At 43.6% G+C, this 13,852-nt stretch overlaps 1 protein-coding gene across 1 annotated transcript in view; it reads left to right on the plus strand.

The window, feature by feature from the left end:
• Positions 1-13,852, plus strand: part of furinb (furin (paired basic amino acid cleaving enzyme) b) — a 153,582-nt gene that overhangs the window by 100,567 nt on the left and 39,163 nt on the right. The window contains exons 4-6 of the mRNA XM_056281614.1: positions 9,025-9,120; positions 13,439-13,567; positions 13,713-13,789. Of these exons, the coding sequence (XP_056137589.1) occupies positions 9,025-9,120; positions 13,439-13,567; positions 13,713-13,789 (302 nt within the window). The remainder of the gene's footprint in view (positions 1-9,024; positions 9,121-13,438; positions 13,568-13,712; positions 13,790-13,852) is intronic.

Genomic DNA, 13,852 nt, shown 5'->3' on the forward strand with positions numbered 1-13,852 from the left:
GTGGTGCCAACACACCGCTTATCAATGTCCCCTTTGACAAGTCACAAAATGGAAGAGTGACATTGGCAGCTCCTTAAGCCTTTAATAATATGCATTATGAGGGTGTGTTTGCAATCTTCTCCCCTCAGCTTCTCCCTTATATGGAGAATGCATTTGTTTTTAGAGCAGATGCTCTTGGAGTTTAACAGAACTTAAGGCAAGCGAAGTTACTGCCTACTGTAATGCAGAGGGTCTTTCCCATATCTCCCTCACCCTCTCTCTCCATTTCTCTCTCCCTCTCTCCCTCTTTTTTCCCCTACCTCTAGCTCACTCTAGCTCTCATTTTCTCCTCTTCTCCGTAAAGTGAGTTTGCGGCTGGACTGAGTCCTCAGGCACCATGGCTTTATGGATTATGTATCTCTTCTCTCCACCAGCCATGGAGTTTGTGAGACACAGATCACAGAAGAGGTTGTCTCTTTACTGGCCTCTCTGCAATAGGAACAAGAGCAGAATCACATCTGCCTATCCCTCCTCTCCAAACAGGAAAAACTCACAGAAAAAAGGGGCAAAAAAATTGAACAAATGCTTTACAGTTAGAGCTTTATAAATTATAGACCCAGGCCGTGCACAGATTCGTAAGCGACCTTTTATTCTCTTACGCTTATGCTTGTTTGTGCTGCGATGACCAGACTAGTTAATTATTTAGCTGTGGTCTGATTATTGCCCCTACAATCGGAACGACAATCAGTCTATGGATCGGTCTCTGTCTGTCCATTTGTTTGTTTGTTCTCACGATTTCTCACATACAACTGGCTTGATTTGGACAAAATTCAGGGGAATGATAGATCTTAACACTAAGGGCCAGCATTCACAAAACCAAGCTGGTTAAAAAATAAAATAAAAAAGATCTCTTATAGACTTGGTTATATGAAAAATCCCGTTGACCCCCATCCATCCATCCATTGGCACTCACTATTGCCATCTGGTGTGTAGCCTCATATATTCCTGCAGTTGGCATTACTTATTACTAAACAATCTCTGTTCACCGCTGACTATGAAAAGGAATAATCTTTAGCCTATTTTTGTTCTGATTTGTGAAATGTAAATACAGACAAAAATTCAGTAGGCTACACTAGGGTTGAGATGTAATCCATTTGGCATGGCGTCATGCAAAATGGATTCATGTTTGCTAAATTGCTTCATTCACAATCTGCAGCATTTTTCTCTTGCTAATGGAAATTTTGCTCATGTAAAGTTGACATTCAGAAGTGGGTGTATGCGCCAACAAGTCCTAACTTTCGGTTAATTCACGTGCCAAAGTATAACCACAGTAAGAAGATCGGTTGGATTATTATTGAATGGGATATATTGAACACAAAAAGAAACACACACAACTGGAAATGGTCAGTTTACTTTGAAAATCGGGGGACTGTATACAATGTGCAATAAATCCTGAACTAGACATTCATTTTATGCAAAACTACCCTCAAATGAAAGCTGACAGTCTCTGCTGTCACTTCACAATAATTCAATTTCAAAGGAAAATATTGAAAGTGAGTGCATAGGCTAAATCTGGCAATCTTCCAAGTAAGTTGCCAGGTGTTGCATTTCTTTTTGTTTTCACTGTAATTCAGTGATGTATATGACTTCTTGCCATGTATAAGGACTCACGATTGTCAGCATTACATGAAAGAAGCACCCAGTGGGGAGAGAAATATGCTGTAGTTTGTTTCGTGTTTCGTGTGACGTCACACCAAACTGGTTGACTCCAAACCCAAGTTTTAGACTGTTGTTGAGCAAGTGGTCAAAATGACAGGTGGCTGGGCATCCAGGTAGTGTAGCAGTCTATTCCATTGCCTACCAACACGGGGATAGCCGGTTCGAATCCCCGTGTTACCTCCAGCTTGGTCGGGCGTCCCTACACACACAATTGGCCGTGTCTGCGGGTGGGAAGCCGGATGTGGGTGTGTGTCCTGGTCGCTGCACTAGCGCCTCCTCTGGTCGTTTGGGGTGCCTGTTCGGGGGGGGGGGGAACTGAGGGGAATAGTGTGATCCTCCCATGTGCTACGTCTCCCTGGCAAAACTCCTCACTGTCGGGTGAAAAGAAGCAACTGGCGACACCACATGTATCGGAGGAGGCATGTGGGAGTCTGCGGCCCTCCCTGGATTGGCAGAGGGGTTGGAGCAGCGACAAGAATGGCTTGGAAGAGTGGGGTAATTGGCCAGATACAATCGGGGAGAAAAAAAAAAGGGGGGGGGGACAGGTGGTTAATAATTGATGCTTCTGCATAATCATATCTTGATTACACCAAGGGGGACCTACTTCAATTTTTATTACATAGCACAGTCATTCACGTAGTCCATTTTGGCAACTGCGATCAATCAATCAATCAAGCTGCATTTTATAAAGCGCTTTTCTAGCTGCAACAGTCACTCAAAGCGCTTTACATTTCTGGTCAAATCTGAATTTCAGACATCAGTCATTTATTCACCACCCATTAGATACATGTAACATCAAATGAGAAAGAGAATGTTGATATAATTGCTATTGAAGTAACAACAAAATTTCCCCAGGTCAAATACACTGACACAGCTTAGTAAAAATTAACTTTGTTGATGGTAGCGTTCCTGCATTCACACATTTTCAAGTCAATATTTGACAGTATGGATTCTCAGAGAATCTGCACACAAATAAATGCTACCTCTGTATTTTAAAACCTCAACATTGATCCCATGAAAAATTGCAACACACCAATCATGAATCAGTTGAACAGAAAATAACACACTTAACAAAGGTTGTTTAAACAACTTCCTTGTACACAACAGAAGGTAGCAGTCACCCCTTAAAATTGTCCCTGCCAATCTTTACATTATGTGCCCCAAACATGTGTTTGGTAAAAGACTAATAAACCATACTGAAGCTATCACACCCGGGGAGACCTAGATCGATCATGGGGGATGTCATGGTCACTGTTGTCTTGTTCCTCTCTCATTCAGTTATTGTTCAAGTAGGCTGATCCTGCATTGGAGTCCCTGAGCAATAAACATGTGATATGACAATACGATAACACTGATTTGTACACAGTATTTTCAAAACTACTTTATGTAAAATCTGATTACATGATATTGATGCAATGACGTACTTCCCCTCTTAGTGCCATATAAGTTTATCTTTGAAATGAATGTGCTGCACGCGTGGTCATTTGCATTTATTTACTGTATAAATCAAAAAAGATCTAAGCAATGAATGCCGTTTCATTTTCTAACTGGCAAATATTTACATAGACTATTGTGTATTGATCTGTTGTGTTACCTCCGGCTTGATCAGGCGTCTCTACAGACAGAATTGGCCATGTCTGCAGGTGGGAAGCCAGATGTGAACAGTGGGGTAATTGGCCAAGTACAACTGGGGAGAAAAGGGGGGGGATGTATTGATCTGTTGTAATAATCTCTTGTTGGGCATTTGGGCAGCACAGAACACTTTTTGGGTGTATTTTATGGACTTTGGGCTGCTGATCACAAAAAATCACCTTGAAATTGTCCTATCACATACCGTTTTGTAGATATAACCTATTTTTGTGATTTCCCATCATATTTTTAAGTCAACTAGTATATTGCCCACAAAGCAAGGCGTTTTGGTCAGTCCACGCATGCGTGGGCATGTACACAGTGTAGGTGCTATGCAAATGTTGTCTTTGGCATGCCTGTGCATGCTTAGTAAGGATAGATCCTGGCAGACAGGCTATAAAAGCTGCTCACATTTACAGATGCTGTTTGGACACCTGTTGATGCACATGTTCTTCAGGCAATAGTATAGTGAGTATTCTTAACAATGGGATTTATTGTCTTCAGGAAGATGTAATACAGTAAAATAGTCTCATCAATATTGCAACAGCTATGATACATTCTGTTACATCAGTGGCAAGTATATGCTTAAGGCTCAAAGATGAACCATGACTGAACATATTAAGAAAGCCTATAAGCTCTACTTCAGATGTAAAATTGGTGACCAAGAGAAACCCTGGGCTGCTCACATCTGTTGTGCAATGTGTGCAGTCAAAATGAGAGCTTGACTCAGGTACTTGGAAGTCAATTCCATTTGCAGTCCCAATGATGGCGTTCCACAAGGTTCAGTTCTGGGTCCTCTCTTTTTCTCCCTGTACACGACATCCCTGGGTTCTGTTATTCGCTCGCATGACTTCTCTTACCATTGTTATGCCGATGACATCCAGCTGATCTTGTCCTTTCCTCCCTCTGACACACAAGTAGAGACACGCATTGCTGCGTGCTTGACTGACATCTCAGAGTGGATGGCGACACACCACCTGAAGCTCAATCTGGACAAGACAGAGCTGATATTCCTCCCGGAGAAAAGTTGCCCGCACCAAGACCTGGCCAACACCATTGACAACACCGTGGTGACGCAAACTCGGACTGCGAGGAATCTGGGTGTGATTCTGGATGACCAACTGTCGTTTGCTGCAAACGTTGCATCGGTTGTTCGCTCCTGCAGATTTGCTCCTCTATAACATCAGGAGGATTCGCCCATTCCTCACCAACGAGATGGCACAGGTGCTCATCCAGGCTCTGGTCATCTCCCAGCTGGACTACAGCAACTCCCTCCTTGCTAGCACCCTGGCGTCGGCCATCAGACCTCTGGAGCTTGTTCAGAAAGCTACACCTCGTCTGGTGTCCAACAGCCCTAAGTTCTCCCACACAACTGCCCTTCTCATGTCCCTACACTGGCTCCCAGTAGATGCTCGCATCCAGTTTAAGACTCGGGTGCTAGCCTACAGGGCAGTGAAAGGAACAGCTCCTTCCTATCTCCAGGCCATGGTCAAGCCCTACACCCCCACCCGACCACTTCACTCTGCTGCCTCAGGACACCTGGTTGCCCCATCGCTCAGAGGCCCCTGCTGCCGATCGACCCGGTCATGGCTCTTTTCTGTCCTGGCCCCACAGTGGTGGAATGAACGCCCCACTGATGTCAGGACAGCGGAGTCGTGCCCATCTTTCGGCACAGGTTGAAAACTCACCTCTTCAAGAACTACTACTCTGTCGCTTGCTCTCAGCAGTTATTGTATTCACTCTTCTTTTTTTTTAAATCTGTTTCTTGCACTTTTACTTTAGCACTGGTTTTGTTCACGGATGCTTGTTTAGCAGGCGCGGATCTACGGGGTGGCAAGGGGTGGCAGCTGCCACCTTTGGGACACAGTCTTGCCACCCCTGTTGCAACCCCATTTATAAATTAGATAATATGTTTTTAAAGTATATTTTATGTACATGCATGGTGAAGGTCAATGAGACCCGCACCAAACTCATCTCAAACAGTAGAGAACAAAATACATTCGATGAAATCCAAGTTTTGAATAATAATACGTTTAGAACAATGTCCATTGCCCCCCTCCTTGAACCTCATGCCACCCCTTTGCCTCCCCAGGAAAAAATCTCTAGATCCGCCATTGGAAAGAAGATGCACTTCTGACCTCTGATGACTAGTAGTTCTCCTGATTTCTTACATTAAATGCACTTATTGTAAGTTGCTTTGGATAAAAGCGTTGGCTAAATGACTGTAATGTAATGTAATGAGAACAGAAGATCACGTGACGGACTGTTATTTCTGTCTGGCCAGTGTATCTGGCTTCTCTACTAAAAATAAGAAATCTGTTGAATACCCCAATCTGCCTTCAGCCATGAGACCAGTGACACATGATGACAGTTTGCAAGTACCGAAGCAAGCAGAGACATGGAGCCTAGATAAGGCAGGTGACGATGCGACAACGCATGAACCAGGTGTGAAAATGACACTGATCCAGATGTTGAACCCTTTATGCCTGGTTATCCTCATCTGATAACACAGCCAGAATTAACTGACCTGGTCAGGGAGTTAGATTTATCAAAAGCTAAAGCAGAACTACTTGGTTCAAGATTGCAAGGATGGGGTTTGCTGTCACCAGGTACAAAAATTTCCATCTTTCAGAACCGTCAAGAACTTTTGACAAACGTCTTTACACAGGTTGACAACCTCTGTTTCTGCACTGACATTGATGGATTGTTCATGGCTTTGGGTTGTGTGCATGACCCACAACAACGGCGTCTTTTTATAGAGTCGTCAAATTTAAGCCTGGAAGCTGTCCTGTTACACACTGGCAATGGCCACCCTTCAGTACCCATTAGCTATGCAGTACATGTGAAAGAAACCTACAGTAACATAGATCTGTTGTTGAACCACATACAGTAAAACAGTTACAACTGAAACATCTGTGGTGATCTAAAAGTATTGACACTGCTACCAGGAATGCAGCTCGGATACAAGGTACTGTTGTTTCCTATGTGAATGGGATAGCCATGCTGAAGAGTCTCATTACATTAAAAAGAACTGGCTGCCCCGTAAGCATTTCATTCCAGGGCAGAAAAATGTGGGGCATAAACCACTTGTTGACCCAACAAAGATATCTCTGCCTCCTTTTCATATAAAACTCGGGATTGATGAAACATTTTGTGAACGCAATGAACAAAGAAGGTGATGGATTTCTCTATTTGAGACAGATGTTTGCAAGAATAACTGATGCCTAGATTAAGGAAGGCATTTTTGTTAGTACACAAATCAGATGGGTCATCAATGACAGGGAGTTAAAAGATCTGCTCGTGAGGCCAGAGAAAATAGCATGGAAGGCATTTAAGGATGTTGTTCAGAATTTTCTTGGCAATTACAGAGCACCAAACTACATTTAGCTGCTTGACAACATGCTTAAAGCATATAAAACCATGAAGTGCGACATGTCATTGAAAATTCATTTTCTGCATTCACACTTGGACTTCTTCCCTGCTGATGTTAGTGCAGTCAGTGACAAATATAGTGAAAGTTTTCACCAGAACATTGCGAGCATGGAAAAGAGGTATCAGGGCAACTGGAATCCATCAATGCTGGCCGACTATTGTTGGACACTGACACGAGAGGCACCAGATGCTGAGTACAAATGAAAATCAGCTGCAAAACATTTTAAGCTCAGCTGAACTAACACATTGTGTCAGCATCATTATGCGATTAAACATGTTAAATTCAATAAAAGTTATTTTAATGTTTCTCCAAATTCCTGCGTGATACAGCAAATCTGAGATTGTTTTCATGTTCATCTTCACATTGTCTATCATAATCTCTTTTTTTTTTTTCAGGAAGCAAAATGTTTGAAAAATTGTGTTGTCCAGTGAGAGATGATGCGTAAATGGGTAAATGCTTTAGTCTTTAAGGCAAGGCTTTCAGCAAGACCAAGCATCTTCAACTTCCCATTTAGCTGTATTGGACACATTTTTTCATCTGAACCACACCGTCTACAAAACACAGAATCATGAAATCAAACAAGCAGAATACCTACCCTATTACATACTAGGAATGACTTATACAGTATTTAAATAAAATTCTGATAAACAAGAAACCATTTCAAAGAAAAGAACATTACCATCAAATTGTACTTTCACAATCTGCAAGGCATATTATTGTAAATGGAAAGTGGGCATTTAGAATCATTTTACTGTGCTCTTTCCCCTGCAGCAGAGCCAGTCTGGATTTTTGTCAAAAGCAGTGAGACTTCAGCGTAGGAAGCATTGCCATCCATAATGGAAACCATTACCATGGGGCGCTCCGGGTGGCTCAGCTGGTAGAAAGTGTATTGCATAGTCTCAGGCCTTATTGCGATGGCCTGAGTTCGAGTCCGATTTGGGATTTTGTTTGCATGTCATCCCCTACTCACATTATTTCGTATTCATCTTCACTGTCCTGTCAATAAAAAGCTAAAATCCAGCCCCCCAAAAAAAAAAATCATCACATGCTACATCTTAACTTATCCTTGAAACAAGATAAGTGGTTCTTCCATAATTAACATCCACCTACATGGGAATATATTTTTCTGTTAATTGATGTTCTGGCAGTTAACGTTTAGTTCAGAAATGTGTTGTTCATTTGTTTTACCAGGAATGGTTATAAAACCTATGGTTTTCTCTGGAAATGTGGTTGCATGTATTTGAGTCATCCTTGCAACTGTCAGTCACACACACACTAGGTGAATCGGGGGCATGAAAGTGTATCAAATGTGTTTGATAGCTGTAGGTGATTTGTTGAGTCAATCAAACTGGCAAATGGACAGATCTTCAATGGTTAGCAACTGTTTGAAGGCCAGTGACAATATTTGTCAGTCCAGTTTAAAACGGCGGCATTACTGCAGTAATACCACTGTTTTAAACTGTGACATCCACGGTATGTGATACTGACTTTTACTTTCATGTTAATATGCCACCCACCCACCTTTAATATACTGTCTGAATACACAAAGATTCCAGCATTTTTATTTTTTTATTTTGAGATACTTTATTGATCCCTATAGGGAAATTCTTTCTCTGCATTTAACCCATCCTAGCTGTGTGGCTAGTAGCAGTGGGCTGCTGCCATGCTGCACCCGGGGACCAACTACAGTTCGTCTTTCCATGTCTCGATCAGGGGCACAGACAGGAGTATTAACCCTGACATGCGTGTCTTTTTGATGGTGGGGGAAACTGGAGCACCCAGAGAAAACCCACCGCAAACACAGAGGACAACCTGGGATGACCCCCAAGGTTGGACAACCCCGGTATTCGAACCCAGGACCTTCTTGCTGTGAGGCAACAGTGCTAGCCACTGTGCCACCGTGCTGCCCAATAAAGACCTGACAGTAGTGGAATGCTTATTAATATGCCACCCACCCTTAATACACAAAGATTCCAGCAATTTTAGGTCTACAGCACAAACCTGCAGTGCCCACTCTTACCCCTTGCATCTGAGGAATCAAATCAATTAGATTTGTCTCTCCCTCACACTCTGGTTATTGCTTCTTTAAAGCAGCTGGAGTCTTAGCTCTCTCATTTCAGACACCACAACTGTCTGAAATGAGGACGGTGACAGTGAGGTGAAAGGCCTTTATGGGAAATAAGAGTAGTGCGGGTGTGTCTGCACATGCATGTGTGCATGCATTTGTGTATTGTGTAAATGCGTATACATGTTGTCCTCTCCAGGTGCAATGGGCAGAGCAGCAGGTGGTGAGACGGAGAAAGAAGAGGGATGTCCATGAAGAACCAACAGATCCTGAATATCCCAAGCAGTGGTACTTGGTGTGTAATAGATTCAACTTCAGTTTTTATAGCTAGATCTGGTCAGCTGTGGAATTGATGTTTTGTTTTTTTTTAATTTGGAATCTTTATATGCATATAGTCAATGCCTCAAAATGAATTCAACTGTCAAATATGCATGTGCTTTCATTTCAAACAATGATGCACTGTCTAATATGCTAATGTCTGATAAGTTAATTGTGTAGGAAAATTAAACTTCCACACAGTTGGCAAAATATCTTATTCACCTCCACATTTACCTCCAAATTATTTGTGTCCATGTCCCAACCGCTCATTACAGGTTTTAAATGCATAAATGAATTGGGCTGTGTCTTGGAAACTGTATGATCGGTGAGCACCGTCGATTTGCATTCTCAGTGAATGGCATACAAATAACCTAACTTGCAATGCATATGCACAGGTTGATTTTCGGGCAGTGGCGACGGCAAAAACAGTTACCGTGGTTACGTTTAAAGATTGAGGCTGTCATACAGTGGTTTGTCTAGCTTCGTACTATCACATTATTTCCAAGAAAGTGTCTATTGACACGCTCCCCTCATCCTTGGACTTGGAACGAGTAAAAACACTCACCTCTCAAGTGCCTGGTGACGACACAGATACCTCACTTACTGTTTCACTCGGAATCAGGAAAATGAATGTTATCTACCAAACTAAGACATTTTGTATAACATGTTAATTCTAATTGCATGCATATTTGTATTCAATCATTCTTTAATTAGCACCATTGCTGTAGAATACTTGTTACTAGGGGCATCCAGGTAGTGTAGCAGTCTATTCCGTTGCCTACCAACATGGGGCTTGCCGGTTTGAATCCCCGTGTTACCTCTGGCTTGGCTGGGCATCCCTACAGACACAATTGGCTGTGTCTGTGGGTGGGAAACTGGATGTGGGTATGTGTCCTGTTCACTGCACTAGCGCCTCCTCCAGTCGGTCGGGCCGCCTTTTCAGGCGGGAGGCAGAACTGGGGTTAATGGCGTGATCCTCCCATGTGCTACGTCCCCCTGGCAAAACTCCTCACTGTCAGGTGAAAAGAAGCGGCTGGTCACTACACACATTTATCGAAGAAGGCATGGGGTGGTCTGCAGCCCTCCCTGGATCGGTGGAGGGAGTGGAGCAACGACCAGAACGGTTTGGAAGAGTGGGGTAATTGGCTGGATACAATTGGGGAGGGAAAAAAAGGGGAGGAAAAAAAAGGGGGGGGTTAAATCCACAAAAAAAAAGAATACTTATTACTTGATTTTCACTGGTTGGGGTCTTAAAGCAATACAGAGGCCCATGGAAATACCTGGTTTGGAGCTGTATCCAGTATCACACTGACAGCAATTATTAATTCCCTTGTGGTCAGCCAGATAAGCATAAACTAAATTGCTGTCTCCCAAGCTAGCCCTGTAGGACTATGGTTAAATCAGTCAATATGTAGCTGTCTGAAAACCTCATCAACGCAAAATTTCCTTCGCTGATTTGCAACTGTGGCGGCAACTGAAGAACACGGGACATGAATTTTAAAGCAAATGTCATGAAATTGAGTTGACTGCTGAACTGTATCACCTGTGAACCAAGATGTGTGCAAGTTACAGTGGCACAAAGTCTGTTTCTCCTTTCAGAGCTTTTCTTGGGGATGTTTCGGTTTGCCCTGGTCTCCCCCCTTCTCTTTTTATATGCGCTAAGACTCTGTCACTGCAAATGGATTAATGGCAACATTGACTCCCTCAGACATAAATCACCAGTGAATGGAAGCCGTGAAACCACCTCTGCCATTCAGCATTAGACCGCTACTTGTCTGAGGTCTTGAGGCCTTTTTTCTGTTGTTTAAACTATTCCGCATAACTTTGAGCAGAACACCAAACACAGATGGTTAACCTGGAAGTTACATGTCTCAGTCAGTGATGCTCTGTTTAGAATGCAGATCTGAGCTGTTTGGACAGACTGTTAGAAGTTTTATGATTTGTTTATCAGATTCAAAGTAGTTATGCAAGCAGGGGATAATTAACAGCAATTAACTGCAGCTGGGCCAAGGCCTGTGCTGAGCCTTCATTTAAACAGTTTGAATATGAATGTTGTCCATGCCAGAACAAACATCATGGCCTGAGAATTAAGCTCCTTAACTCACCACCCTGGCACCACACGTTGTTCCCCCACAGCAACTCTGCTCTGTCGGGGAAAATGGTTAGAAGGAAAGGAAGGGGGTAGGGGCATCCGGGTGGCGTAGCGGTCTATTCTGTTGCCTACCAACACGGGGATCGGCGGTTCAAATCCCCGTGTTACCGCCGGCTTGGTTGGGCGTCCCTACAGACACAATTGGCTGTGTCTCCGGATGGGAAGCCAGATGTGGGTATGTGTCCTGGTCGCTGCACTAGCACCTCCTCTGGTCTGTCAGGGTGCCTGTTCGGGGGGGAGGGGGAACTGGAACTGGGGGGAATAGCGTGATCCTCCCATGTGCTACATCCCCCCATGTGCTACATCCCCCAGCAAAACTCCTCACTTTCAGGTGAAAAGAAGCAGCTGGCAACTCCACGTGTCGGAAGAGGCATGTGGTAGTCTGCAGCCCTCCCTGGATCGGAAGAGGGGGTGGAGCAATGATCGGGATGCCTTGGAAGAGTGGAGTAATTGGCCAAGTAAAGGGGGGAGAAATCCCTAAAAAAAAAAAGGAAAGGAAAGGAAGGGGGTAGAAGTGATGGGACTGTGACAAAAGCTTTAACTTTCCTTCCCATCTCTTCATCTATCCATCTTTCTTTCTGCTTCTCAAACCAACTTCCTCACCTTTTGTACTCCCTATTCCTGCCCTCCATTTTTGCTCAGTTGCTTTCTTTTCTTCTTTGTCCAAATTCGTTTTCCCCTCCGTCTTGTGTGTCTCTCCGTCTCCATCCAGTCATTGTTTGGAAAGTAAACCTAATGATTCTAGCTGTGAGGAATGGACAGTGCTCTCACCAAGCTCCATGACCTCCAGCTGCATGTGTGTCTCTCTAACAGAAGAACTGCAGGGTGCGCATCCTGGGCAGTTGGTTCTTGCTGAAGAGGCAAATATTTACTGCCCTGGGGTGAGGCATCAGAATTGGGTTTTAATCTCTGATGAGCCACCCAACCACTTCTCCTTACATGATCATGTGCGTTTTTGTGTTTCTCTCGCTCTCTCTCTCTCTCTCTCTCTCTCTCTCTCTCTCTCTCTCTCTCTCTCTCTCTCTCTCTCTCTCTCTCTCTCTCTCTCTCAACATTGCTACTGCAGTAAGTAAAAAAAGAAAGAGTTCCTTGCATTCATAAAGCTGGACCAGCCATCAAGTGACTCATATTTACCCCTAGGCGATTTTGCTAAAAGTAAAACTGAAGTGAAGTTGAAGTTGTCTGTGAATGCTCTCATTCATCCAGGTCATGGTTATTCAAAGGAGTTGAATCAAGTGCAACTGAACTTGGTATATATCCGTGAAGACGTTTCGCCTCTCATCCAAGAGGCTTCATCAGTTCGTGCCTTTCTGACTAGACCAAGCTAGTCTGACTGGCTGGTGATGAAACTCAGATATTTATCCTCTTTGGAGTCGTTATCAGAGCTATTGATGTGCATGGGTCTTTGTGATCCGATATTAAGCAGTGACAGTCGTTGGGGGTGTTAGTTTCGACTTTGTTAGTGCTCCTTTCAGTGGTCATGAGTCATTGGAGCCGTTAGTGACCGACTACCTTGGTCTAGTCAGAAAGGCACAAACTGATGAAGCCTCTTGGATGAGAGGCGAAACGTCTTCACGGATATATACCAAGTCCAGTTGCACTTGATTCAACTCCTTTGGAGAAGTTGAAGTTGTGTTACATTCTACGCTCTGTGAGGAGTGCAACTCTTGCTAGTAGAATATGTGACATCACTATTTTACAATGCTTTGAAATGCAAAGTAAACCTACAATTTGGTAATTTTGTATTCTGGAGTGTGCACTACATAGTCTTCGGCATGCACATATTTACTGGAGATTTGGGGGGAGGAAGTGATATCCACAGGATACGTGGTTGTACTCAGACCAACTCTTGAGACTGCTGTCATTTAGCACCTTTGAGCTCTGCACAGACACAGGCCGTCTGGCAACTTGGAAAGGAATTTTGATAATGTGCTCTCACCCCTATTCATAAAAGTTGGACAAAACTGTGTCCCTCTGATAAGTTTTGGGCGGTCAGCACAGATTTCCCACCCTGTGATGCTTGATAACTGTGGACCCTGCCTGTTTTATCATTTTGTGTATTGTGTGTTTAACAAAGCATTCTGGCAGGTCACAGGCTCACTGTGTAATGACATCTGAATAAAGGCCTTTGTGTTTCTTCTAGTCCAACCCAACTCATCAGGACCTGAATAGCAAAGAAGCCTGGGCCCAAGGCTATACGGGAAGAGGTGTGGTGGTTACCATCCTGGACGATGGTATTGAGAAAGACCATCCTGATCTTATCAGCAATTATGTAAGTCAAAGAGCACAGATTAATGACTGAGGAGCCGAGTGCTCTGAAATAATGCTCCTCCTTTAAATAAATTGCAGCTTTTCCTAACCACAGAGATGATGAAAGGATATGGTTTGCATCTTAAGTCTTTTTCACTTCTCCCCAGGATCCTGAAGCCAGTTATGATGTCAACGATGGAGATACTGACCCTCAGCCACGATACACGCAGCGCAACGAGAATAGGTAATGTAGCGGCAAGTGTAGACATCTGGCAGCAGTGTGTCTAGGAATTGGTCTTAATTGCTA

Source organism: Lampris incognitus, chromosome 6 (assembly GCF_029633865.1).
Source record: "Lampris incognitus isolate fLamInc1 chromosome 6, fLamInc1.hap2, whole genome shotgun sequence".
NCBI classification, from domain to species: Eukaryota; Metazoa; Chordata; class Actinopteri; order Lampriformes; family Lampridae; genus Lampris; species Lampris incognitus.